This window comes from Grampus griseus, assembly GCF_964374135.1.
Source record: "Grampus griseus genome assembly, chromosome: 7".
Lineage (NCBI taxonomy): Eukaryota > Metazoa > Chordata > Mammalia > Artiodactyla > Delphinidae > Grampus > Grampus griseus.
Genome location: NC_139001.1, coordinates 6917091 through 6943174, shown reverse-complemented (window position 1 = coordinate 6943174; position 26084 = coordinate 6917091). Strand labels below are relative to the sequence as shown.

The following is a 26084-nucleotide window of genomic DNA, read 5'->3' as shown; positions in this document are numbered from 1 at the left end:
TCGGGAGGGAAAGCTGACGTGTGCGCATGTCTTAGAATGTGGGTCAGATGTGAGGTTAGCCCTGGGGGAGGACTGAGGAGCTCTGTGTGGGGCTGTGCGGGGAAGCTTCACACCACAGAGGTGGCTCTGCCTGGGGCTTCGGAGGATGAAGAAATCACCGGGCCTTGGTGACCCGGGGTGTGTTCTAAGTGCAGTGAGCCACTGTTTGGAGGTTTCAGGCAGGGGAATGGTGGGATCCCCTCTAAAATGAACTCTGGCTGCTGTGCTGAGAATAAACGGTGGCAGGGGCAAGCAGAGACAGGGAGACCAATTAAAGGGCTGTGACAGTGGCCGGCAAGAGGTGGTGGTGGCTTGAGATGGGGAAAGATAGGCAGGTTGGGAACGTTGTGGAGGTAGAACTGCTCAGACCGGCTGATGGAGGAGATGGACAGGGCAAGGGAAGAGGAACCGAAATGATTCTATGTAACTAAGTATGGGAACAAGTGGGCCACTTACTGACCCTGCCACTGACACTAATATTAGTATTAATAATACTAATTCTGAGCAAGCAAGATGTCACGTCCCAGGGGCAGCCACACAGTCCTACAAAGAGAAGGAAAACCAGAGATTCGGAGGGAGGGAGACATAGCCTAAGAGCAGCAGATTTGGAGAAGCTGGGCGTTCCAGTTGGCAGCAGTAGGAGTCTGTGGCTGCCTCTGACAAGGCTGAGGGGACTTCTGAGAGCAGGGGCCACCCACGAGTTCCCTAGAGTGAGACTTCAGCTCAAGATGGTGGCTGAACACACACACGATTGTCAGTTCCCTTCCTAAAGGCAAAACTGCCAGGGACAGAGAAAACAGGAGGGCAGGTAATGGCAACACAATTCTGAATGCTGAAAAGCAGATGGATAATGAGAACCAATTTATAGGAACCAAAAAAGCTAAATTTTAAGTATGGCATAGGGAAAGTTGAGACGCCTGACATACCACAGAACCACAAAGGGCATAGGAGTCAATAGCAACCGCGGCCCCTGGAGTGAGGGTGAAGCTGGGGTTATAGACAGCAGGATTGGATGAAAATCTTTTTGAAAGCGTTAGACCCACCAGATCCCTGTCCATGCCACACAGCTGGTGGCTACCCCTCACACATTAGGCAGAAGACCTGAGGTTCATTCTCTGGAGGAGGTAAGGGAGTGGGAGACACCAGCGTTACTTCTGAACGCTGAGATGCCAGCCTTCACCCCTGCCCAGCTCGGGATGCTGCCAGCCAGGCCCACACCCTGCAGGCAGGCAGTTGGAAGATTCTTCCTGGACCACATGACCAGCCCAGGAACAAAAATCTAAAGACACTGCCATGAAGAGGTTCCCCACAAGTCAACCCATGAGACCACCCAGTGGAGAAACCCTGCTGGACAGTCCCCCACTGGCACTGTTGGGATGCACAGCTAAGGACCACCAGACAGTGGAGAGAAGCCTGGAATAGGAAACAATGAGACTCAAGGCAGAAGTAAGGAAAAAAGACAAAAAACTTGCAGGAAACAAATGATGACAGTTAAAAGAAATTGGACCAGGAAACAAGAACAGAATGCTATTAAAGGAACACTCCGAGAACAAAATAAAAACGAAGAAAAAGGAGAAGGAAGGGAACAGGAGATTAGTAAGGAAAAATAAAAACATTATAGCAGAATCTTTTTTCAGAAATTTTAAAAATAAAAACTCAAAGGAAGGGTGGAAAGATAAAGTTGAGGAAAGCTCCCAGAAGGTAGAACAAAAGGACAAAGTGAGGAGACATAGGAGAGAAGGGATTTTTGAAAATTAGAAGACCAGTCCAGGAGGTCCAATACCAATATAATGAGAGTCAGTAAGAGAAGACCGGGAAACGGTGAGAAAAGGCATTAAAGAAACAATTCAAGAGAAGTTCTCAGGACTAAACAGTTTCCAGACTGAAAATGGCCCACCGAGTGGCCAGCACACTCTGAGGCACATGCAACATTGGAAAGTCTCATAACGCTGGATTCTAAGAAAAGATCCTAAAATCTTCAAAGCAAAAGATAGATTATAGCCTGGGTCAGGGGTCCCCAAGACCATGTCCAGGTACAGTGAGTGATTCTCCAGGAAGACTCCCAGGACTCAGTGTAGAGTCATATAGCTGTGGTTTATTACAGTGAAAGGACACAGCACAGTCAGCAAAGGGAAAATGTGCCTGGGGTGAGGTCTAGGAGAGACCAGGCACAAGCTTCCAGAAGTCCTTTCCCTGTGGGGGTCGCGCAGGACGTGCTTAATTCCTCCCTTGATGAGTTGTGACAACACATGTGAGATGTCATCTACCAGGGATGCTTGTTAGAGACTCAGAATCCCAGCATGTTACTGGAGGCTGGTCACGTAGGCACCTTCTGCCTGGTACACACCCAGACTCCCAGGAGGAAAACAAATATTCAGTGTAAACCACACTGTTGGTACAAACATCACAGGCACAGTGAGTTGCTCTTAGTTCTGGGGATGCTGGGAACCCTCCCCAAATCCAAGGTCCTAGATGCCAACCAAGGGCCACCTTCAAGCTGGCTTTCCAAGGATAGCAGTCAGGCTTGCCCTGTGGACTCTTCTGCATACAGATGGATCAGAAGGATGTTTTATTTCTCAGCAGCAATGCTGCAAACTAGAAAGGATGGAGCAAGGTCTCCAGAGTCCTGAGGAGAATTATTCCTAACTTAGAGTTGTGTCAGTGAAGCGTGAGGGTAGAGTTTTCAGACATGCAAAGCTTCCAGAAATGTATCACCCCATCCCTTCTTTCTTGGAAAGCTACTAGAGATGTTGCTCTACCAAAATGAAGGCATAAACTGAGGAAGAGGACGACATGGGATCCAATACAAGAGAGACAGAGGTGAATGGATTTCCCAGATGATGGAGAAGGAAGGCCCTAAAGTAACGGCTCTGCATCAGGCCTAGAGGTCACCAGTCTGGAGAAGAGAAGGCCCAGAGGCTCTGGGAGAGGCTCCCTCAGGATGATGAAACTGATGAAAGTGATTGACCACACGGAAAAGAGAGTTACAAACTGAGAGAGTTAGGACCACTGAAAAAAGTACGGCAATTATTAACTCCAGGAAAAACAGAAAGTTGTGTAGGAAAAAGAAAGCAGTCAGGGCTTGTCTGTTAAGAGCATTCCCATAATAACAAACACTGAATGCTTATCTGGCCAAAATGATGGTATAATTATTAGAAGGATGATGGAGGGACTGAACTGGCAGGGGGAGGGGAATGGTGAGGTGGGGGAACAGGTTGTAAATGTGAAAGAGAGCTAAACCTTCATCTTCTATAGTGGGAAGTCACTATGTAATAGGAAGTACCTAAGACTGAAACACCAGGAAGTAGCAATATAAGCATCATATTTAGAGTCATGAAGTAAAATTCCAAAAGAATCCACTAAAAGAATTGATAGTGGTTGCCTCTAGGGAGCTGGACATTGGAGGGAGGTGGGGTTGGGGAGTGCAATTGTTCATAAAAATCTTGTAGAACAATTTGAGTCTTTTAGTCGTTGATAGAAGTGAAAATATTTAATTTTTCATTTAGATATAAATTCAAAAGCACAAGAGGGAAGGGAGGAAGAGAAAGGAAGGAAAAGAGATAGGGAGGAGGAGAGAGAGAGAGAAGGAAGGAAGAGAGGGAGGGAGCTGAAAAGATGGACAGTCACACTGTCTCTGCTCCGGCCAGGCCACCCTTCCTGTTCCAGGCACCACCCTTCCCAGCCATGAACTCCTCCCTGTAAGAGGAGCAAGGATCTGGGAGACCAGGCACAGATCTGGGGCTCAGCCTGGACACGGAAAAGTCAGGACTGTTGATGGTCAAGTGCCAGAGTGTAGTGGAGGCTCTACATATTGGGTGATGATGAGAAAGATGAACTTTCTTCCCTCTTCAGTCCTGCAGCTCATCAAATCTCAGAAGTTTCTGAACAAGTTGGTGATTTTGGTGGAAACAGAGAAGGAGAAGACCCTGCGGAAGGAATATGTTTTTGCTGACTCCAAAGTAAGTGACGACAAACCACTAAGATGGGCCAAGAGGGGAGTGAGGGACGCACAGTTTCTGAGGCTTGCTGTGTGCCTGGAAGTCGGTACCGTGGGCTCACTCAGCTCTCACAACCCATTTCCCACCTGGGAAAGCCAAGCGCAGGAAGCTGAGGGGGTGCGTTCCAGGCCAGCTGGGATTCAAGCATCACAGCTCCATCCTCTCCCTTTGCTGCCACGCCTGCCCCTGAGAGAGTGCACCCTTTATCATCCATGTCTTACTAGCCCTGAGCCCCACTGGGGGGCTTTGAACTTCCCCGGGATGCACCCGGAGGCCCTCAGGGGCACCCCAGATTTAGATCTGAGTCTCAACCAGCGCTCCCTCCATTTCTACACTTTGCCCCACTCTGCAGAAGTGAGAGTCCCTGCCAGGCCTGGCTACTGGAGTAAGAGGTGGGTGGGCAGATGGAGAAACTTGGGATCTGGGCGTTGTGGTGGGCCTCTGTACAGACAGTGTCTCTGTGACCTTATCCCTCACTTCAGACATGCCAACAAGGGGCTGAAACCCACCCTTGCGGCCCTGCTGTTTATCCTGCAGTGTACGACTCGGATGAGACAGGGCACAGAGAGCTCCCAGCGCGTGAGGTGTTGGCTGACTGTGTCAGCACCATGGCAGAGGGACAGAGCTTCTATCATAGGCTCACAGGGACAACCCCATCGAGTGCCAGGACCCACCTCTTTCTACCTGTGTGGCAGGGGTGGGCTGCTGGGAGGCCAATGGGGGGGTCCAGGGGTGCCCAGAACTGGCTGAGAGGGTGAAAAGGACTGGGAGGAATGAGAGAAGGAACTGGGAAAAACAAGGAAGTGGGGGCCAGACAGGTGGGGGGAGGCAGAAACCTGGCTGGGCAGCGTGCTGGGCACGTGGGCAGAGGTCCAAAGCCCAGTTCCGCTCATTGCCGCAAGCTCAGAAGGATGAGGCGCTGAATATTGAGCCATTTGTAACTAAAAGCAGGTTTCCGTAAAGACAGCCATCACAGTTCTTCGTGAGCTGCTTTCTACGGAGGGAACTTGGATTTGCCATTAGATTGAATCATGTGAAATTGTCAAACGTTGGTAATTTCATATGGTGCAGGCTGAACCTTGGGGGCATGCTTGTTTGGTCACCCTGCCCTATTGGACTGTAAGCTACGAGAGGGCCACGTCTACTTTGTGCCCTACTGTGTACCCAGGACAACTAAACGAAGACTGTTAAGAAGGCTACGACAGCCTTTGTGTGTTCTTTCCTTTTTAATTCGTTTCTTTGATTTAAATTTTCTTTCATTACGTAAGTAATCTAATTCTCATTAGTGAAAAAGTATACAGAGAAACAAAAAGTTTAAAATAGAAACAGCCCTATACCACTAGTAATCCTCGGACTCTATCTTTCAGGATGGTTTTTGTTTGTGTTTTTTTAACACAAATGCAGTGGTGCTGTTCATAGTGTTTTGTCAACTGGTTTTTCATACTAAACAAGGTATCTTGACCGTCTACCCTTGTTGATGAAGTACTTCTGCCCCCCAATTTTTAAAACCTGTGGTCTTCTAGCATATGGATGACCCATAATACAGTTAGTAATTCATCTCCTAAGACCGGACACGAAGGTTCCTAATATTTTCTGCTGCAGTCCCCACGATGTAGTCGGGTCTTCGAACAGTCCCTGATTCTTTCCTTAGTCAGGTCCTTGCAGTGGAAGGGCTGGGTCAGAGAGAAGCCGCTCTCTTAAGACCTCGGACACGTATTTCCAGATGGCTCTCCTGGAAGTCCACACTGATCTGCGCTCCCCTCAGTTTTCTCGAAGCTGACCAGTCCTTTGAAAGTAGCATGTGCAGGGAGGCAGAGGCCTGTCTGAGTCTGTCTGCCCTTCAATCCCTAGAAGAGAGAAGGCTTCTGCCAGCTCCTCCAGCAGATGAAGAACAAGCACTCAGAGCAGCCGGAGCCCGACATGATCACCATCTTCATCGGCACCTGGAACATGGGTGGGTCCACATGCCACCCCGCCTCCAGGCACCTCCCCTGGGGTTCTGCTTTGCTGCCTCAAGCATCCTTGCCTGCCTCCCCCCCACCCCGAGTCCCGAGACCTGGGTACCCATCCTGAGACAAGGGGTAAGAGAAACAAGCCCTGGGATTCTCATACCCCAAGTGCAGCTGAAATGGGTTACGTTGCTTGTCGAAACTGGAAAGTCTGAATATATGGGTGAAGAGGCTCTTGGGCACCTGCCAGCCTGGGGCAGCTTGCCAAGGGGCTTCAGTCCTAGAAGGAAGAACTCCCTTTTTGATTTGGGCTGCCAGGTTTATTGAGCAAGAACGAGAAAGAGAGATGATGCCTAGTTGAATTTGAATTTCCTATAAACAACAAATTATTTTTTAGTATAGGTGTTTAGCTAGAAATAAATATATATTATGCTAAATATATATACTATATATATTTACATACTAATATATACTAAGTATATATCATATACTAAATATATAAATATATTATACTGAATATAAATTATACTAGATAATTATTTAGTGTAACTATTTGGCTAGAGGTAAGTGCAAATATACACTAAATATGCATTGTACCAAACATACACAGTATATACTTAGATGCTAATACAAATTTTTATACTAATATGAATTACACTAAATAATTATTTGGTGTAAATATTCAGCTAGAAATTTTAAAAAATTAAGTAGATACAGAACGTCTAGTTAATTTAAATTTTAGACAAACAGTTATTGCATGGGACATACTTATTCTAAAAATTATCCATTGTTTATCTGAAATTTGAATTTGACTGGGCCTCTGTCTCGCCTACTTTTGTCTGGAGCAGAGTCAGGACCACCTCCCAATGCAGCACAGTGTCACCCAGCAGCCCCCCGGGAGGAAGAGGCTGAGCAGAAGCCCTTCGTGGAGGGGGAGGGGGACAGTCCGAAATAAAAACGCAACATGGGACTCCTGGCCTGTCGCTTGGTTGAGGATGGGCTGGCGTTCCAGGAGGGAAGTCAGGAGAGCTGCCCACCCCGATTCCACCAGACCCAGCCTCCCCAGACCTTCACGCCCAGAGATTCCAGGGGCCACGGCAGCGCTGAAGTAGAACCCTTGCCCAGTTCCTGTATCCTTCTCTCCCCACCAGTGTTTCTTACTGGCCACCTGATTTCCTCAGCTCTCACACTTGGGGGTTCATGCACGTGGGCACCGGCCCCTTCCCGTTTTTCCCTCTGCGAGCCTGGACGTCTTAGATTTGGCTGGGCACGGTTCAGGCCGTCCAGGCGCACAACTGCAGGGGGTGCCCTTCACACGGCATGGAAGGAGCTGGCCAGGGCCCTGCCTCACCAGGGCAGCATGTGAGGGTCTCCCCAAGCAGAGACCACCAGGCCCCAGGGTTTGTGCTCCCATCCTGAGCCACAGTGGGAGCAGAGCTCGGCGGCAGTCAGGTCACTCCAGCTCTTGGCTTCTAGGCACTTGTGAACCAAGAAAGTTATCTCTTTGAGAAAAAAGTTTACTCAACCTCCAAGGGCATTTTGAGGGAAATAAATCTTTATCATCATTTCTTTATTAAGCTGTTTCAGCTCAGCTTTTGAAATGGCACTAGGTGGGCCTCCGTGCTCTTCCATTTCTCTGGCTAACTCCCGCACATCTCTTGGTTTTCGGCTGAGATCTCTCCTGTGCAATGCAGGCACTGTTGTCTCCTAACCATGGGTTAGAAGCCTCCATGCTAAACTTGTCAGCCTACAGCGTTCTCTCACCACCAATGGAATGTGAACTCCTCGAGGCCCGTGTCTCAGTTATCACTAAAGCCCCAGAGACTAGGACAGTGTCTGACATCTTGTGCTACCAGTTCAAGTTACAGAATCTTCAGGTGTTTCTAGTTTTGAAACTTAACTTTATCTTTACAAAGAAATGTAACTGAGGGAACTACCTGGCAGTCTAGTGGTTGGGACCCCACACCTTCACTGCTGAGGGCCCGGGTGATGATAGTACCTAGTTCTTTAAGGTATATTTCGTTGGGGGAACTGAATGGTTTCCAGTGACTATGTGAACCTCTCCCACCCCCCACGTCTGTTTTGAATTCTCCCGATGTACCACTGACTCACTTGGTGTTGGGTTTTGCTGTTGAAGGTAACGCCCCCCCTCCCAAGAAGATCACGTCCTGGTTTCTCTCCAAGGGGCAGGGAAAGACGCGGGATGACTCTGCTGATTACATCCCCCATGACATTTACGTGATCGGCACCCAGGAGGACCCCCTGGGAGAGAAGGAGTGGCTGGAGATACTCAAACATTCCCTGCAAGAAATCACCAGCATGACTTTTAAAACAGTGAGCAGTGGCCACAGTCCTGGGTGGGACTCTGGGGCAGTGGGCTGGGCAAACCCAGGAGCATCTCAGAAGCAAGAATGTGCTCAGTGGGCCCCGCCGCTTCCAGGGCCAGAGAGGGGCACCTGTATCCAGAAATTAATGGGGTCCGTGAGCATTGCTCATCACTGGGGTCCTCCCTCTTCCCTGCCTGAGCTTGTAGGTCATCTTTACTTCATCGAAATCTCATCAGTGCCGGCTCTCATCTCCAAGACCCTTTGTCTCATCTGTGAGGCATCCTTAGGAGTCCCCCAAAGTGTACGGACTACAGACAGGGCGCCCCACACCTGGGGCGAGGGATGGGTGTGAATCTCTTGCTCTGGGGTCAAGCACTGTGTCCTGGCCCAGGGTCACAGCCTTGTCCTCCCCGCCAGGTCGCCATCCACACCCTCTGGAACATCCGCATAGCGGTGCTGGCCAAGCCGGAGCACGAGAACAGGATTAGCCATGTCTGCACCAACAACGTGAAGACGGGCATCGCCAACACGCTGGGTGAGCGGGGGGGTGGGTGAGCGGAGTGGGGGGTGAGCAGGGGGGTGGGTGAGCGGGGGGCCGCGTTCCACATAAGCTCGCTCCAGCCGACGCTCGCGTGTCCATCCCACCTGGGGTGGGCGGTCCTCCTGGCCTAAACGTGCTCGGGGTCTACACCAGTGCTTCTGGGGGTCTGGCAGAACGTGGGTTCTGACTCAGTACATCTCAGGAGGAGCCCGACATTCTGTGTTTCCAACGAGCTCCCAGGTGGTGTCAGCACTGCTAGCGCACGGACCTTACCTTGAGTGTCACGGACCGAGGACAGGGGTTGACAGACATGCTGTGAAGGGCCAGGTAGTAAGTATTTTAGGCTTTTCAGTCCATGTGCAACTCCTCAGCCCTGCTGCTGACACAAGAGAGTAGCCACAGACAGCAGGAACATGAATGAGCGCAGCCGTGTTCTAGAAAACTGTATTTACGAGCAAGTCGTAGGTTCAGTTTGGCCACAGACTGTAGGTTATGATCCCTGGTCTAGATCTAGACAGACTCAGGTTGGAGGTGGAAACACTGGTATCAGCTGAGCCTGTGGGGACCAGTCACAGTGCTTCAGAGAACTGAAAACAGCAGAGGGCTGCATGCCTGTGAGTGTGAGTGTGAGTGTGTGTGTGTGTGTGTATGTGTGTGTGTTTGTGAATCTGTCAGTCTGTGTGTGTGAGTCTGTCAGTTTGTGTGTGTGTGTGTGTCTGTGTGTGTGTGAGAATCTGTGTGTGTGTGTGTGAGAATCTGTGTGTGTGTGTGTCTGTGTGTGTGTGTGTCTGTCAGTTTGTGTGTGTGTCTGTGTGTGTGTGAGTCTGTCACTGTGTGTGTGTCTGTGTGTGAATCTGTGTGTATGAGTCTGTGTGTGTGTGTCTGTGTGTGTCTGTGTGTGTGTGTGAGTCTGTCAGTCTGTGTGAGTCTGTGTGTATGTCTGTGTGTGTGTGAGTCTGTCACTGTGTGTGTGTGAGTCTGTCTGTGTGTATGAGTCTGTGTGTGTGAATGAGTCTGTCAGCCTGTGTGTGTCTGTCAGTCTGTGTGTGTGTGAGTCTGTCACTGTGTGTGTGTGAATCTGTCAGTCTGTGTGAGTCTGTCAGTCTGCGTGTGTGAGTGTGTGTGTGAGTCTGTCGGTTTGTGTGTGTCTGTGTCTGCCACTGTGTGTGTGTGAGTCTGTCAGTCTGTCAGTGTGTGCGTGTGTGAGTCTGTCGGTCTGTGTGTGTCAGTGTGTCAGTCTGTGTGTGACGGTGAGTGTGTGAGGGCAGGTGCACCCACCCGGGGGCCGTGGGTGGAGCTGAGGGCGAGGCCAGCGGTTTCTGGTGGCTGGTGTCAAGGACAGGACAGAGCCCCAGAGGTAAGAGGAAATAGAATAACCGCTGCAGTTGAACGTGAAAAGCCCTCTCAGCCTTTCTGCTGACAGACCGCAAGCTGCCCGCGTCCACGCCCACCCGCCCCCCTTCCTTCCTGTGGCAGCGGCCCTGCTCTGAAGCCCATGCCCTCTGCTGCCCAGGAACCTCCTCCAGTCCTCGATCCTCGGCTGCCTGGGCTGCCCGCCCCCTCCCACCAGCCCTTCCCCAGCCTGCACCGCGCTCCGACCGCCCGACACAAGGCCGGCCTCCCCCCGGCCGCTGCCCCAGCCCTGGTTCCCGGACGGAGCCGAGTGTGCCCCCAGCCCCGCGGCACGGCGCTGGGCCTGGGCTCCTGACCACCGCACGCGGCGGCCTGCTCCCACGGACAGACGGGCGGCGGGACGCTTGCGGGAGTGAGCGGCGGCAAAGCGTGTGTGGCGGGGACTAGAGCAGATCCAAGTACTACCTGAGACGGCGTCCAGGGGCCTCTGACAGCGGGGCATTGGGACCCAAGTCCGAGGGCAGAGAAGGGTCCTCGTGGGCGGGGTGTTCCACGCAGGGGGAGCAGCGAAGCCAAGGCCCCGTGGTCCCTGGGCTCAGCTCTAGTGGGTGATGGGACAAGGCCAGAGAAGGAGGCAGGAGTCCTGGGCAGTCGGAGGGCAGCTTGGAGGTGGAGGAGTTCCCCTGTACCAATCCCCCCCACCTCCCCTCCCCCGTCTCCTGGGGCTGGTCTCCCTCCTTACCTCCCCCAGAATGGCTCCCCGCCATGGTCAGCACAGGGCAGGAGCTCGGTGAATGCTGGCTGACCGGCGGAAGATCTAAGACCTCTTGGAGAGCTAAGACCTTGTACCCTGTGCAAGACCGTGTGCTAAACGCGTTCCGGCTATTACTTAATACAGGCGCCCTGTGTGGGCAGGGACTGTCATCAGCCCCATTCGCAGACAGGGCTCTGGAGGCTGCAGTGATGTTCCCTAACCTGTCCGAGGCCCTGTGACAAGGAAGTGGTGGGCAGGGATTTAAACCCAGGCGGCACCGCAGGGTGGGGAGAAAGCTGAGAGGAGGGGCCTCCTGGGGGCGAGGGGAGCAGGGCGGGGTGGGGGTCGGCGGAGTGGGGGGGGGGCAGGAGACCTGGCCTGGCTCGGCCACTGGCTGGGCTGTGGCTCCCCTGAGTCCCAAGGGGCAGAGCCGGGTGATCTCCAGGGCCCTTTTGCTACCCAGCCCAGACAGAATGTCAGCCACCTGGGTGGTTTTAAATTTTGAGTACCAAATTCAAAACAGGAAAAGGAAACAAGGGAAGTCGATTTTAATAATATATCTTATCAAGCCTCATACGTTCAAAATATTACCATTTCAATAGGTATTCAATATAAAAATTTATGAGATATTTTACAGTCTGTCTTCCTTACCGAGGCTTACAATTCCGATGTGTCTTTTACACGTTTACATCTCAGTCTGGACCTGTACATCTCAAGTGCTCAGTACGTACGGCTCACAGATGCCGTGATGGGTGGAGCAGGTTCCCAGACTTCGGCATGTGGCAGAACCACCTAGAGCAGGGTTGGCAGACTTTTCCTCCAAAAGGCCAGAGAGTAAATATTTCAAACTTTGCAGGTCATGCAGTCTGTGTCATAATTACTGGATTCTGTCTAGGCATAACTGTGTTCCAATAAGACGTTAGTTATAGACTCTGAAATTTGAATTTCATACAATTTTAATGTGTCACAAAATATTCTTCTTTTGATTTTTTCCCCAACTGTTTAAAAACATAAAAACCATTCTCAGCTTGTGGTGGGTCAGTGTCTGCCTGACCCCTGTCCTAGAGAGGACTTGCTAGACATGGATTACTGGCTCCCACTTCTGAAGCTCTGATTCAGTAGGTCCAGGGCGGGGCCTGAGACGTGTGCTCCTAGCAAGTTCCCAGGTGGTGCTGATGCTGTTTTGGGGAACATACTCTGAGGACCACTGGTCTCAGTGTGGGTTTTGGTCTCTCCAGGAATCTGGAGTTAGCTGGTCACCACCCGCTGCCCCCCAGCCCTGGTCTCCTCCTTCTGAATCTCCTTCTCAAGGTTTCTGGTTCCTTCTAATGGTCCTGCTTGGGCATGTGGAGAAACTAACACCCCACCCCCCCACCCTTAGAGGGAGATGCCAGGATGAGTTAACACCAGTAGCCTCCTCCCTCAGCCCTGCTGAGAACCCCAAGGTTGCTGGCCGCTCATCCCATTTTCCTGTTGTCCTGGAGGAATCTCGCCCCCCAGTCCCTACGACCTGTCCCATCTCCCACCCCAGACGAAGCTGTTCTGCTCTCTTCCTTGGCCTCCACTTTCCCGCAGCGGCTCTCTCCCTCCTGACGAATGACGTTGCTTCACCTTGATTTCCCCCCACTAGGCAGCTTTCCCTGTTTGATGCTCTGACTTCTCCCTCCCCCTCCCTTTAGGGAACAAGGGAGCCGTGGGGGTATCGTTCATGTTCAATGGAACCTCCTTGGGGTTTGTCAACAGCCACCTGACTTCCGGAAGCGAAAAGAAACTCAGGTAATGGAGCTCATGCCCCCGGAGCAGGGGTTGGGGTTATTTGCCCAGACAGACCTCATACCCTAAACACCATAAGGACGGCTCAGCCCTTGGCTGGGACCCTGTCCAGTCGGTCTCTAAGGGCTTTTCCCGTGTTCTCATCAAAGGCAAGTACAGCTACATCCACGTGTGGCTGAATCTTGCCTAAAGGACGGAACAGACATTTCCTCATGTCGCTAACCCAGCAGACACCTAAACAACACTCCGTTTCTCAAGGGAAAACCTCATCCGGGGCGCCCTTACGGATGGGCATTTTGCCTGTTGGTGGCCCAGCCACGCAGACGGCCATCTAGAAGACTGATGATTCCGAGTCCCTGCGGAGCGGATGCTCCCGGGGCCCCGCCCTGTGTTCCCAGTTCAGCCCAGGGGCTGCATAAGCGTGGTTTGCTGCCACAGGGCTGGAGATTTCAGTCTCACTCCCCGACGTGTCCCCTCTGACTTCCTGGCACGGGCAGCAGGGAACTGATGCCCCTGTGCTAAGCTGGCTGCTTTTTTGTTTAATTAGGCGAAACCAAAACTATATGAACATTCTCCGGTTTCTGGCTCTGGGAGACAAGAAGCTGAGCTCCTTTAACATCACTCACCGCTTCACCCACCTCTTCTGGCTCGGGGATCTCAACTACCGCGTGGAGCTGCCCACCTGGGTGAGGGGCCGTCCTCCTGGGGCTGGGGATGCGCAGGACAGAGGCTCCTTGCATTAGCTCAGGGCAGGGGGTCAGGGAGACACACGACCGAGCTGGGCCAAGGCAGCTACTCCTCCGGGACTCGACACTGGTCCCATTACGGAGCCCCTGCCTTTCTTTACGGCTGGTCTCTGCTCACGCCTACCTGCCACATAACTGTCCTGGCCACCCCACCTCACCACCTGTCTGCCGCTCTGGTCCTCTAGCTAACCAGCAGTGGCCCCTTGACTTGCCAGTCCCAGATGCCCAGGAAAGGCTGAAGTCTGCAGAGACCAGCTCCATTTTCTCCCCAAATCATGGGTCACCGGGCAGCCTGAGGAAGGCATTCCTGAAGTTGGATGCCCATCCAATGAGCAGCAGTCAGAGGGGCCACATGGCACAGATGGCCTTGCTCACTCAGGGAGGGCAAAAGATTCCCTGCGAAGGGAGTGGGCAGGCATGGCCCCTGGACACGCCTGGAGCGAGACTCGGTTGCTCCTGAAAGATGGGGCAGAGGCCAGGCATGGGAGGAGAACTGTCTGCCCCTTGTGTACCAGGAATACTTTGGCACTGCTGTCTGTGAGGGGAGAGGGGACGGCAGAAACGGACCTGATTTTATAGGGGAGAGAGGCTCCTGGAGCACAAGCGGCCTGAGAAAATGGCCTTGGGTTGGTTACAGGCCTCTGCCAGTTGGGATTGAACTCCCCTCCCAGATGTTTGCCCAGCCCTCCCACATCCCTCGGCCTCCTCGGCCTGTCGCTGCCACAGCGGCTTTTAGGGCCCGTCTGTGCCCCCCTCTGCCTCCCCGGCCACTCCCTCCCTCACAGGGTGCTCCTCGGGAACTTTACTTCTCTCCCTCCTGACTGAGCAGGCAGAGGGGAGAGGGGTGGACAGAGGCCCCACAAATCCTGACCCTTCACAGTTTAAGGGGCCGTCCGCCCAATCACTCCCCGGGAGGTCAGCCAGGTGCATTCGCCAAAGCGTAGGCAACGTAAGTCTCAGGAGAGAGGACAGCTGGATTCCAAGGATGGCACACCCCACCGATATCACGCTGACTCTCGGAGTCCGAGCCCGGATCACGGAGGCCCAGTGCCCATAGCTTCGGGGGCTGGGGTTTCAGATCCTTTCATGGCTTTACAACAGGCTGTCTCACAGAGAGAACAGGCAGCCAGGGAGACATACCTACCCATCTAGAGAAGCCTTATAAAAATGATGCTAGAAGTCGGTACACAAAAATAGTATCCCTCCGTAAAGTTAGAACAGCCAGGAGCTTATGTTACTGAGTTGATATTTCACTACGATTGCAGGGTTGTCCGTATAAAACGGTGGAGTGTAAATAAGCACCAGCCCAGCGTCCCTGGGACCAGGGCCTCGTGCAGCTTCGGGGACTCGGGTCCTGGCGCGCCAGGCAGGAAGGTGGCGACGTGCCTCTTACCACGTGGGTGAAAGGGTTGTCTCACCAGTGGCTTGGCCGTGTCTTTGCTCCAGGAGGCGGAAGCCATCATCCAGAAGATCAAGCAGCAGCAGTACGCAGACCTCCTGGCCCATGACCAGCTGCTCATGGAGAGGAAGGAGCAGAAGGTTTTCTTGCACTTCGGTGAGAACCGCCATCCTTCTCTCGCGGGCCCTCTCCCTCCAGCATTCTGTCTCCCCTTTTCCCAAGTATCCTCACCGGGGGAAGGATTATGCCTGGAAAAGAGGGAAACTTGGCCAGACGTGAAACATGGGAAATCAAAACTGAAACCGTGGTTTTGTTTGGTCGCAGAGGAGGAAGAAATCACATTCGCTCCCACTTACCGTTTTGAAAGACTGACTCGGGACAAATACGCCTACACTAAGCAGAAAGCCACGGGGGTGAGTCCTCTTCCCTGCCCTCCGTCTCCACCCCCCTTGCACACCTCACCCCTCTTTTGTCCATGCCCATAAAGGTGAATGGGAAGTGAAGAGCACCCTCATCCACTAGGTAACAAAAAAAGAAAGAAAACTAGAAATCATATGTTGATCGTGTCACAGAGCAAAACCCTCCCCTAAGGAGAGGCTGGGCAACCAGACACGCACACTGCAAGCAGTTGCCTCATGACGCTTCTGTCCATGTGTGTACGTGCGCGCGCGTGTGTGTGTGTGTGTGTGTATGTGCCGCATCTTCTTTATCCATTCATCTGCTGATGGACACTTTGGTTGCTTCCATGTCTTGGCTATTGTAAATAGTGCTGCTAGGAACATTGGGGTGCATGTATCTTTTTTTTTTTTTTTTAATTAATTTATTTATTTATTTATGGCTGTGTTGGGTCTTCATTTCTGTGCGAGGGCTTTCTCTAGTTGCGGCAAGCAGGGGCCACTCTTCATCGCGGTGCGCGGGCCTCTCACTGTCGCGGCCTCTCTTGTTATGGAGCACAGGCTCCAGACGCACAGGCTCAGTAATTGTGGCTCACGGGCCTAGTTGCTCCATAGCATGTGGGATCTTCCCAGACCAGGGCTCGAACCCGTGTCCCCTGCATTGGCAGGCAGATTCTCAACCACTGGGCCACCAGGGAAGCCCTGCATGTATCTTTTTGAATTAGAGTTTTCTCCGGATATTTGCCCAGGAGTGGGATTGCATGATGATATGGCAACTCTCCTTTTAGTTCTTTAAGGAACCTCCATTACTGTTCTCCATAGTGGCTGTATCAGTTTACATTCCCAGCAACAGTGTAGGGGGGTTCCTTTTTCTCCACACCCTCTCCAGCATTTATTTGTAGACTTTTTGATGATGGCCATTCTGACCAGTGTGAGGAGATACCTCATTGCAGTTTTGATTTGCATTTCTCTAATAATTAGTGATACTGAGCATCTTTTCATGTACCTGTTGGCCATCTGTATGTCTTCTTTGGAGAGATGCCTGTTCAGGTCTTCTGCTCATTTTTTGATTTGGTTGTTTGCTTTTTTGGTATTAGGCTGTATGAGCTGTTTGTATATTTTGTCTCTCTTTTAAGTCCTGTACTCAAATATATTTGATAATCTGCCAAGTCAATCATCATTACACAAGCTTCTCTGCTGCAGGACTTATCAGAGCCTTTACAGGTTTATGAGCATGTGGTTCTCTATGGGAAAATTCGTGTGCCAAACTCAATTGGTCATGAAATATCAATTAATATCTTATGAGCCCACTTGTGTTCCACTAAACAGTGTTTGCGGAAACTGCAATAAAGCAGCCCTTCATTCTTGTTCAACAGATATTTATCGATGACTTATGATGGGCTGGGCGCTGTCCTAGGTCGTGGGAGATCAAAGATGAGTCAGATGTCTGCCCTCAGAGAGTTTGTAGTAGGAAAGACAAGACAAGATAAATACGCAACTAACTAACCAGAGATAGAATATAATGCGGTGCCCAATGCTGTGAGGAGAGGTCACAGAGGGAAATGACCATCAGGGCAGGGAAGGATCGGGGAGGCTTCCTGAAGAGGGGCCACTTGTGGTGCCTGAGGGTGCTTGGATTTCGACAAGACAAGGGCTGAGGGGGCCTGATCCACTTCAGGTAGAAAGAATTGCCAGAGCAGATGCCAAGGCAGGAAATCCTGGCATCCATCCCCTTCTGGGGCCCAACCCAGGGGAGCCAGCCCCATGCCGGGTCCTGGGGGTTAGCGGTGCTGCAGTGATGAGCTTCCCTGGGGCCACTAGAGACCTGGGGAAATAGAGAGCATTCTGGGCATGACCTGGACTCAGGGGCACATGGGAGACTGGATGGAAGTGGGAGAGAAAGGCCAAGAGTTGGGGAGATGCCAGAAGAAAGCAGGAGTTAGAGGAAAAAAACACACAGACTGAGAGGAGGAGAGCAGACTCAGCACTGCTGCCGTGACAAGGCTGAGACCCGGGACAGGACACCTTGTGAGGTGCCCACTGCCTGCTGTGTGCCTGGGCTCGTCTGGTTTAAAGGCACCCTCAGGGCAAGTCCCTGGGGGTACATTTGGAGGCAGTGAAGGGATGGTCTGGTTGGATTTGAATATGAGGAGAAAGAAACTGGGGCCTGAGGTGGCAGAGAGGGGGGTCCTTGATGCCAGGCAAAGCGTCTTCACCTGTTTGATGGGCACCTGTTTCAGGAAGCCACTGCAAGTTCTGCTGAGGGGCTAGCACTGTCACAGTGATACACAGAGAAGACTGGTCTGCGTCAGTGTAAAGGATGAGGATGATGCAGGGGACCAATGAGGAGGCCAGTGTGGAGGCTCCAGCTGAGAAATAACTGGGCCCGAAGCGGGAGGGGAGCCCGTGAAAATGAAAGAAAAGGAGGAAAGCAGGATATGTTGATAGATCTGATTGACGTTGATAGAAACTGTGAAATCAGAAGGCAGGGCTGGCTCGGAGGGGAAAAATAGAGCTTGTTTTCAGATTTACTGTATAACACGACTGGAAGATCCCAGAGAAAACATCCGAAAGGCAGCTGCAAACACCAGACTGATGCCAGGGCTGAGTTGTAGATTTGGGAGTTGTGTGCACAGAGAAGATGGTCAGATCATGGGAGTAGGTGAGGTCACTAAGGAGTACACGGACGATGAAAATAGAAGAGCTGTGGACAGATTTGCGGGTCGTCTCCATTGAGAGAGGAGAGGAAGAAGCAGAGACAACAAAGGAGACAGAAGAACCATGTGTGTAGGTGGTGGGAGGACCCAGCAGGCAGCTCGCAGCATCACAGAAGCCGGGGCTGAGAGACTTGCCAGGATCAGGGGTCACCAGCATGGAATGTGAGTCAAGGAGAACGTGTGTGGTCACTGGAACCTTGCACAAGCAGCTGGACTTGGGTTCAGGGGTTGGGTGGACACTGAAAGGACAGTTGACGTGGAGTCTTGGAGGTGAAATCCAGACCACAGGAGGGTAAGGGTGGCTCTTTACCAAGAGTGTGCAGGTGAGTCACTGGTGAATCTTTTCAGAAATACAGGTGCCTGGACCCCCTCCCCAGAGGTTCTGATGCAGCAGGTCCAGGGGTGGGGCCCTGCTTTCTGGGTCTTTGTGAAGCTCCACCAGTAATTCACCGGAGCAGCCGATGCTGAGAACTGCAGTGTTAAGAAGTAACAGTTTGGCAGCATCTATGAAATCTAAACATGCACCTACCCTGTTCAGCAATTCCACTTCGTTGTATACCTGAGGGAAAGTAGTGCATTTGTTCCCCCAACGACAGATACAAGGGTGTTTATAGCAGCTTTGTTTATAATGTCCAAAAACTGGGAACAACCCTATTTCCGTCAACATTAGAATAGATCAATGTGGTGTATACGTACAATGGAATACAACTACTCAATAACATGAAAGAACTTATACAAGCAGCAGGGTGAATAAGGTTGAAAGAAGCCAAGTGCAAAAGAATATATACTGTAAGTCCATTTATAAGTTCAAGAGTTGGCAAAGTTAATCAGTGGAGACATTGGCCCCAGTAGTGTTTGCCTCTCAGAGGCAGTATTGACAAGGAAGGGGCCTGAGGGAACCCTTTGGGGTGATGGACGTTTTCTATATCTTGATCTGGGTAGTGGTGAAGTGGGCGTATACAAATGGAAAAGATCCTCGAGCCATACAGTACAGATCACTACACTTGACTATATGTAGGTTGTACCTCAAGTTAAAAAAGAGCAAATGGGCAGTCCAGAAGTAGAGGCAGTGGAAACAGAACATTCTTGAAAGAAAATTGGCAAAAAGAAGAAAAGAGAAAAGTAACTGAAGGCTCTTTTAGGATGAGAACTTTTATGTTTGTAGGCAGAGGAGAAAGAGCTAGAACTTAAGTGGAAAATGATAGTCCTTAAGGAGGGTTGCTATCATTGCCAGTTTGCCTCGTCTGTCACACCCAGTGGACACTTGCTCACAGTGTAGCTTGGAGAGGGCTCATCATAGTACATGTTGTTTGAAAGATTAGATGGGTATGCGGAGGGGTGGATGGATATGTGGATGGGTAAGTGGATAGATGGATGGATGGATGGATGGGTGGGTGGATGGGTGGGTGGATGGATAGGTAGATGAGGGATGGATGTGTGAGTTGACGGGTAGGTAAGTGGATGGATGGATGTGTGAATGAGTGTGTGGGTGGATGGTAAGTATATAGGTAGATGAATGGGTGTGGGGGGTAGCTGGAGTGTGTTATTAAAGTGAGTGGCTGGGTTGAATGTACGGGTAGAGGGGTTCATCTGAGTCAGAAAAAAACAGTAAGAGAATGTAAAAATACAAGAGATTCTGAAATAGTGAGGAGGGTAAGGAAGCACAGCCAGGTGAATCGATCTCATTCTAAAACAGGAGTCCAGGGCTTCCCTGGTGGTGCAGTGGTTGAGAATCCGCCTGCCAATGCAGGGGACACGGGTTCGTGCCCCGGTCCGGGAAGATCCCACGTGCCGCGGAGTGGCTGGGCCCGTGAGCCATGGCCGCTGAGCCTGTGCGTCCGGAGCCTGTGCTCCGCAGCGGGAGAGGCCACAACAGTGAGAGGCCCGCGTACCGCAAAAAAAAAAAAAAAAAAAAAAAAAAACAGGAGTCCAGGTGTCTGAAAGTGTGGGGCGTGGCCGTGGAGCCAGGACTTAAGGCAGGCGGAAAGGGTTTAAAGCCACCTCTGGGGAAATCCTACAAAAACCAGCAGCAGATGAATCCAGGATTACAGATGCAATGCCTCGACCTCTTCTTTTACGGTGTATCTTTTAAAGTAGCAGGCATTTTACAAAGCTTTGACTTTGACTTGCAGATGAAGTACAACTTGCCCTCCTGGTGTGACCGAGTCCTCTGGAAGTCTTACCCCCTGGTGCACGTGGTGTGTCAGTCCTACGGTGAGTGGCAAGTTGAGAGGTTTGACTGCCCTAAACTGAAGGACTCCAGTCTGTCCATCTGTAAAATGGGAGAACTCCCTGCATTCCCCAGTCAGGTGACCTTAAAAAGGTGATGCATCCTGTCCCATCTTGGGCTGCAACAGAATGAATATCTTCTGGTTTGGGAAACATTTGAATTATGGAGCACTTTTTAAAATAAATCTAGATTTATTTTTTTGAAAAGAGCCTGTTAGGTTTGAACCATATAAAAGTGGTGTTTTCATAGATCAGAAATCATTAACTATTGGCAATTCATATGGTTCAACCGAATGCATATCATGACTACACACAAGTGTTTGGGGGAGATTTAAAGATAAACTGGGGTAAATTGATGACAAAGACACAAGATGCAATATTAAAATAAATAATTATGGAAAAGTTATCCAGCCCCGTTTCACCCCCGCAGAGTGGAGGTTTTGCTGCTGCCCAGTGGCCACCTTCCTGGCTCCCACCCTCTGTGGGGACCCTCAAATCCCCACGTTCAATTCAGGTCCCATAAAGTTGAACTGGTTTCCTTTCCTTTCTTTTGTGCATGCCTTCTGCTGCTCAGAAGGGACCACAGCAGCTACGCTGGGCTAGTTTAAGGCGCGCACCCTTCAGTCCCCTGGGCTCTGAGCTCTGTGCCCAGGAGGGACTCCACTCCCCTTTAGATGCGCAGAAGGGCAACCCACTCCCACAGCCAAGGAACTGTTCTGCTTCAAAACCTACAAAGGCCCACATCCCACCCTCTGCACTCAGCCTTCTCACTTGTATGTCCCCTCCTCATACCCCATCCACACCCGCACTCTCCAGGCCTGTGACCCTTCCTGCCACCGGCCATCACCCCGGTCCTCTCTCAGCGCTGCCTCTGTCCCTCGTCCTGCAGCTCCAAGAGTCCTGCCAATTCTGCAGTCGAGTCTGCCTTCCAGCCACCCTGTGCAGAAATTCAGGAGAAAGTGGTGGCTTGTGGCATTACTGCTTTTTGAGCCTAAATCTGGTTTTCAAAACGACCCTATCATGGAAGTTTTTAGAAAGAAGGAGGGAGACTCGTCTGCAAGTGGCATTGAGGAGCTAGGAGGACACAGCTGCTCCCTGTCTGGGCTGTGCATTAGCGAGGGGGAGGAAAGCCAGGCCTCACCTGGGAGGCTGCAGTGACTTCCAGGAAGGGCCAGGTTTGAAACATGAAGGGAAAGTTTGAAGAGGTAAGGAATTTTGCTAACAGTATTTCATGGAATGCTGGAGGAGGGTCTCATAAGTTGTGAGTGGGCAGAAAATTGGGAAAGAAAAGGGGGTGAATGTCCAGAGCTCAGGAAATGGGGGTAAACTTTGAGCTTGAGTCTCATGGTGGTGACATCAATAGCATGTATCAGTTATCTATTGCTGCGTAACAACTACCTTAATATTTGCATATCATCCAGCAGGCTAGTTCAGGCTGCTGCTTCCTGGTACTGGGATTCCCAGCTGACAGTCCCGGATGTGGAAGTACTTTTTAGGTCTCTGCTTGCCACACATTTACCAATGTCCTGTTGGTTAAAGGAAGTCACCTGGCCAAGCCCAGACTCACTGTGGGAGGGTGGACCCACAGGGCGTGGTTATAGGGAGGCCATCTAGGTAGGAGTCCACCTCCCAGGTTTCAGGCACAGTTACTGTAGTGCTAATGCTATCACGGTCAATAAACATCTAAAGTATTTTTAAGAACATTTTTTAAAACTCTGCTTGTCCACCCTTTAACTTCTCCTCTTCTGTTGCCACCACAAACTTGTAGCCCCTCACTCAGCCTGACCCCTGCTCCTCCGTCATCTCCTGCTTCACACAGCACCGGATCCTCACTGACTTCTTCCTGCCAATGGCCAAGCATGCTTTAGACTGCTGCCCCTCCTACACGTTGCCTCCTCTTGGGGAAAGGATGCCCTCCTCCTTGCCTGGATGAGCTTTTCACCTGGGCCCTTTGCTCCATGCTCTCTTTCTAGCCCAGTCCCAGCACCTCCACTGTCCCCAGTCCCAGCGACCCCACTGTCCCCAGTCCCAGCATCCCCACTGTCCCCAGTCCCAGCACCTCTACTGTCCTCAGTCCCAGCAACCCCACTGTCCCCAGTCCCAGCAACCCCACTGTCCCCATTCCCAGCACCTGCACTGTCCCCAGTCCCAGCGACCCCACTATCCTCAGTCCCAGCATCCCCACTGTCCCCAGTCCCAGCACCTCCACTGTCCCCAGTCCCAGCACTTCCACTGTCCCCAGTCCCAGTGACCCCACTGTCCCCAGTCCCAGCGACCCCACTGTCCCCAGTCCCAGCATCCCCACTGTCCCCAGTCCAGCACCTCTACTGTCCCCAGTCCCAGCAACCCCACTGTCCCTAGTCCCAGCGCTTCCACTCTCCCCAGTCCCAGCAACCCCACTGTCCCCATTCCCAGCACCTCCACTGTCCCAGTCCCAGCACTTCCACTGTCCCCAGTCCCAGCGACCCCACTGTCCCTAGTCCCAGCGCTTCCACTGTCCCCAGTCCCAGCAACCCCACTGTCCCCGTTCCTAGCACCTCCACTGTTCCCAGTCCCAGCGACCCCACTATCCTCAGTCCCAGCGTCCCCACTGTCCCCAGTCCCAGCACCTCCACTGTCCCCAGTCCCAGCATCCCCACTGTCCCCAGTCCCAGCACCTTCACTGTCCCCAGTCCTAGCACTTCCACTGTCCCCAGTCCCAGCGACCCCACTATCCCCAGTCCCAGCACCTCCACTGTGTCCAGTCCCAGCATCCCCACTGTCCCCAGTCCCAGCACCTTCACTGTCCCCAGTCCCAGCACTTCCACTGTCCCCAGTCCCAGCATCCCCACTGCCCCCAGTCCCAGCACCTCCACTGTCCCCAGTCCCAGCATCCCACTGTCCCCAGTCCCAGCATCCCACTGTCCCCAGTCCCAGCATCCCACTGTCTTTCTTCTTCTCATTCTCTTTCTCCATCCATCTCACTGTTGTTTTAAGTTGTCTTTTGACGGTTGTTTGCAAGCGAGCAATTATTTTTTCCTGTTTATTGGCCATCTATATTTCTCTTGTGAATTTTCTGCCCACATCCTTTGGTTGGTAGAGGAGTGGTATGTTTATTTTTTCTTTGCCGATTTGTAAAGGCTTTATTGGGAAGGACTTATATATGTTTATTGCCTTCTCGGTCTCCTGTGCTGTGTCTCCTTTGCCCACTGATGCTGGGTGTGTCCTGGAGTTTCATCCTCATCTCTTGTCATCCTTCATGTCTTCCCGGCGGGGCCAAAACGTCCTCGAGGCCTCTGCTTCCACCTAACATCATGACTCCAAATCTGAAGATAGATCTCCAGCCCTGAGTACCCAGCCAGACATTTCCACATGACATATCAAGAGCACATGGGACTCAGGATTCCTAGACCTCTGCTCTTTCTCTTAACCCCTCCAAACATGCTCTGCTGCCTTCCCTTCTCATCTAAGCACAAGCTCCTTAAAAACATCGTCTGCACTCAGCGTCTGCACTTTATCACCTTCTACTCTCTCCTGAAATGGCACCTTCAGTGGAAGGTGCCACTTCTCACTGATGGGCTCAGTGACCCTGAATCCCCATCCCACTCTGGGCTGTGAGTGCTTCATCAATACAACAAAATGCTGAGACCAGAAAAAGCTCCACAGTTCATACACGCAGTGATCTATGTATTTAAAAACTCACAAGTCTTTAGGAAAAACTACTACAGCCACAATAAGCCATGGAGGAGACAGGGTCCCACGCTTTCACTACTTTCAAGCGTGGTTATGGAAGGTCAATGGAGCAACAGGTACAAAACCATGACACTTCTGGAGGCTTCCATAAGTGCAAGTTGATTTCTGCCATGCGTTTGCCATCCTTGGCTTGACCAGAAGGGTTTCTCCTTCCCTGCTCAGAAATTCCTTCCCTCCCCTGCAGGCAGCACCAGTGACATCATGACAAGTGACCACAGCCCTGTTTTTGCCACATTTGAGGCAGGAGTCACCTCCCAGTTTGTCTCCAAGAACGGTAAGCGGTGGGTGGTGTCCATCCCTCTGTTCTCCATGCGGACAGAAGGCCTGGGTGCTCATCTTCTGGTTGCAGCAATCAGTCGTCTGTGTTAGATAAAGGCTTATCCTTCCAGGCAAGTCCACAGTCCATCCATCGGGTCCCTTCACGTCCAAACCACATCATGATTTCAGTCCAGAGCATGTTCTTGCTGTCTTTGGCAAATATGCCAGCTTTTTTTAAGCTTCAGTGTTAATACAGTCTTTAAAGTTGGGGAAATGAGTGTTTTCCAAGGTTGTGGCACATGTGCCACCAAAGACAATTCCGGGTGGGACATGGATGAACATTTATTAGTAAGGCATTTATTTTAATATGTTTTAAATATGACTCTTCTGTGTAAGGCAAGAAACACTGGTTTTCCATTTAGTCTTATGATATACCTTTTTATTTAAATATGATTATTTAAGTTTTAAAAGCGAGTCTATTTAAAGAAAACGTTAAGTCAATCTTAGTGCATGTGCGTGGTAGGCGGTAAAAATTGTGAAGATAGGATGCGGGTGACTGAGTTTGGGGAAACATCAGAGTTAATAATACTCCATAGATTTGCAGGTAATTTTTCAAGCAATCCAGCTCGGCCCTGGTAGCCAGGCCAGCCTTGTCCCGGCAGGGGTCTGGGTGTTGTCTGTGGCACGTCCAGCCCTGGGTCTGGGTGACCGGGGAGCCATGTTGTCACCTCCTCTGCCCACCCCCCACTTCCGTGGTCAGCGGACATCATTTAGGAGGGCTGAGTGCAGGGCCCAATACAGGTTGGAAAAGCCTGTATTCCTCTGTGTCCTTGGTGCCCTGAGGGGTGTAGGTGAGGCTGGAACCCTGTCTTCTGGGACACTCTTGCCCACAGGCTGTTGGGTCTAACATCCATGGCCCCAGCAGTGTGACCTCCACTCTCAATACAAGCCTTGACCCACCATCCTGCCTCTTTCCTAGCTCGGGTCACTGTGCCTTTCCAGAACCTTCCACCTCTTCTCCAATCCCCACCCATCTCTCCTGTCTCTGAGTTCCTACAGCGTTGGTGGGGCAGCCTATGCATCACAGCCTTGATGAGGACCCTCATCACATCCCCAGAGTGAGCCTTGCCCTCCCTCCACTGGGACTCGGCACACAGCAGATGCTCACAAACACCGATTGCCGGGATTGAGCGTTGGTTGAACGTCTACCCAAGCAGAGCCTGGCCTTGGTGCTGGGGAGTTAAAAAAAGAAAGGAAGCCTAAGTGAAATAAGCCAGACAGAAAAACAAGTACAAGATACATATATAGTATCACTTATACGTGGAATCTTTTTTTAAAAAAAAAAAAAAAAGCCAGCTTCATTCAGAGAGTACAATGATGGTTGCCAGGAGCTGGTGGGGTTGCGGGGAGGAGATGTAAGTCAAAGGGTACAAATTTCCAGTTATAATATGAGTAATTTCCAGGGATCTAAAATTCAGCTTGGTGTGACCATAGGTAATGATACGGCATTGTACACTTAAAATCTGCTGAGTAGATCCTAAGCGTTCTTACCACACAGTTAATTATATGAGGTGACGGATGTGTTAGTTATCTTGATCTTGATAATCATTTCGGAGTGTATATGTATATCAAGTCATCGCGTTGTACACTTTAAGTATACACAATTATATTTGTCAGTTTGTCTTCAATAAAGGGAAGAAGAAAAAGAAAGGAAAGCAGGAAGGATGGGAGGGATAGAGGAAGGGAATGTGTGTCCCTGCTCTCTGGTGGCTCAGAATTTATATGGAGGGACAGAACACTGTTCAAAGCCAGCCTAAGGACACTTGCAAAAGCATCATCTAAATGAAGAGCATACCTGCAAGTTACCTGGGTAC

At 51.2% G+C, this 26084-nt stretch overlaps 1 protein-coding gene across 1 annotated transcript in view; it reads left to right on the top strand.

Moving 5' to 3' along the window:
* INPP5D (inositol polyphosphate-5-phosphatase D) overlaps positions 1-26084 on the top strand; it is a gene marked incomplete at its 5' end in the record, with an annotated part of 131392 nt that overhangs the window by 88083 nt on the left and 17225 nt on the right. Inside the window, 10 exons of the mRNA XM_082658363.1 lie at positions 3892-3998; positions 5889-5991; positions 8124-8320; positions 8731-8848; positions 12641-12737; positions 13282-13420; positions 14927-15035; positions 15204-15292; positions 20124-20209; positions 24141-24226. Coding sequence (XP_082514489.1) covers positions 3892-3998; positions 5889-5991; positions 8124-8320; positions 8731-8848; positions 12641-12737; positions 13282-13420; positions 14927-15035; positions 15204-15292; positions 20124-20209; positions 24141-24226 — 1131 coding nt within the window. The remainder of the gene's footprint in view (positions 1-3891; positions 3999-5888; positions 5992-8123; positions 8321-8730; positions 8849-12640; positions 12738-13281; positions 13421-14926; positions 15036-15203; positions 15293-20123; positions 20210-24140; positions 24227-26084) is intronic.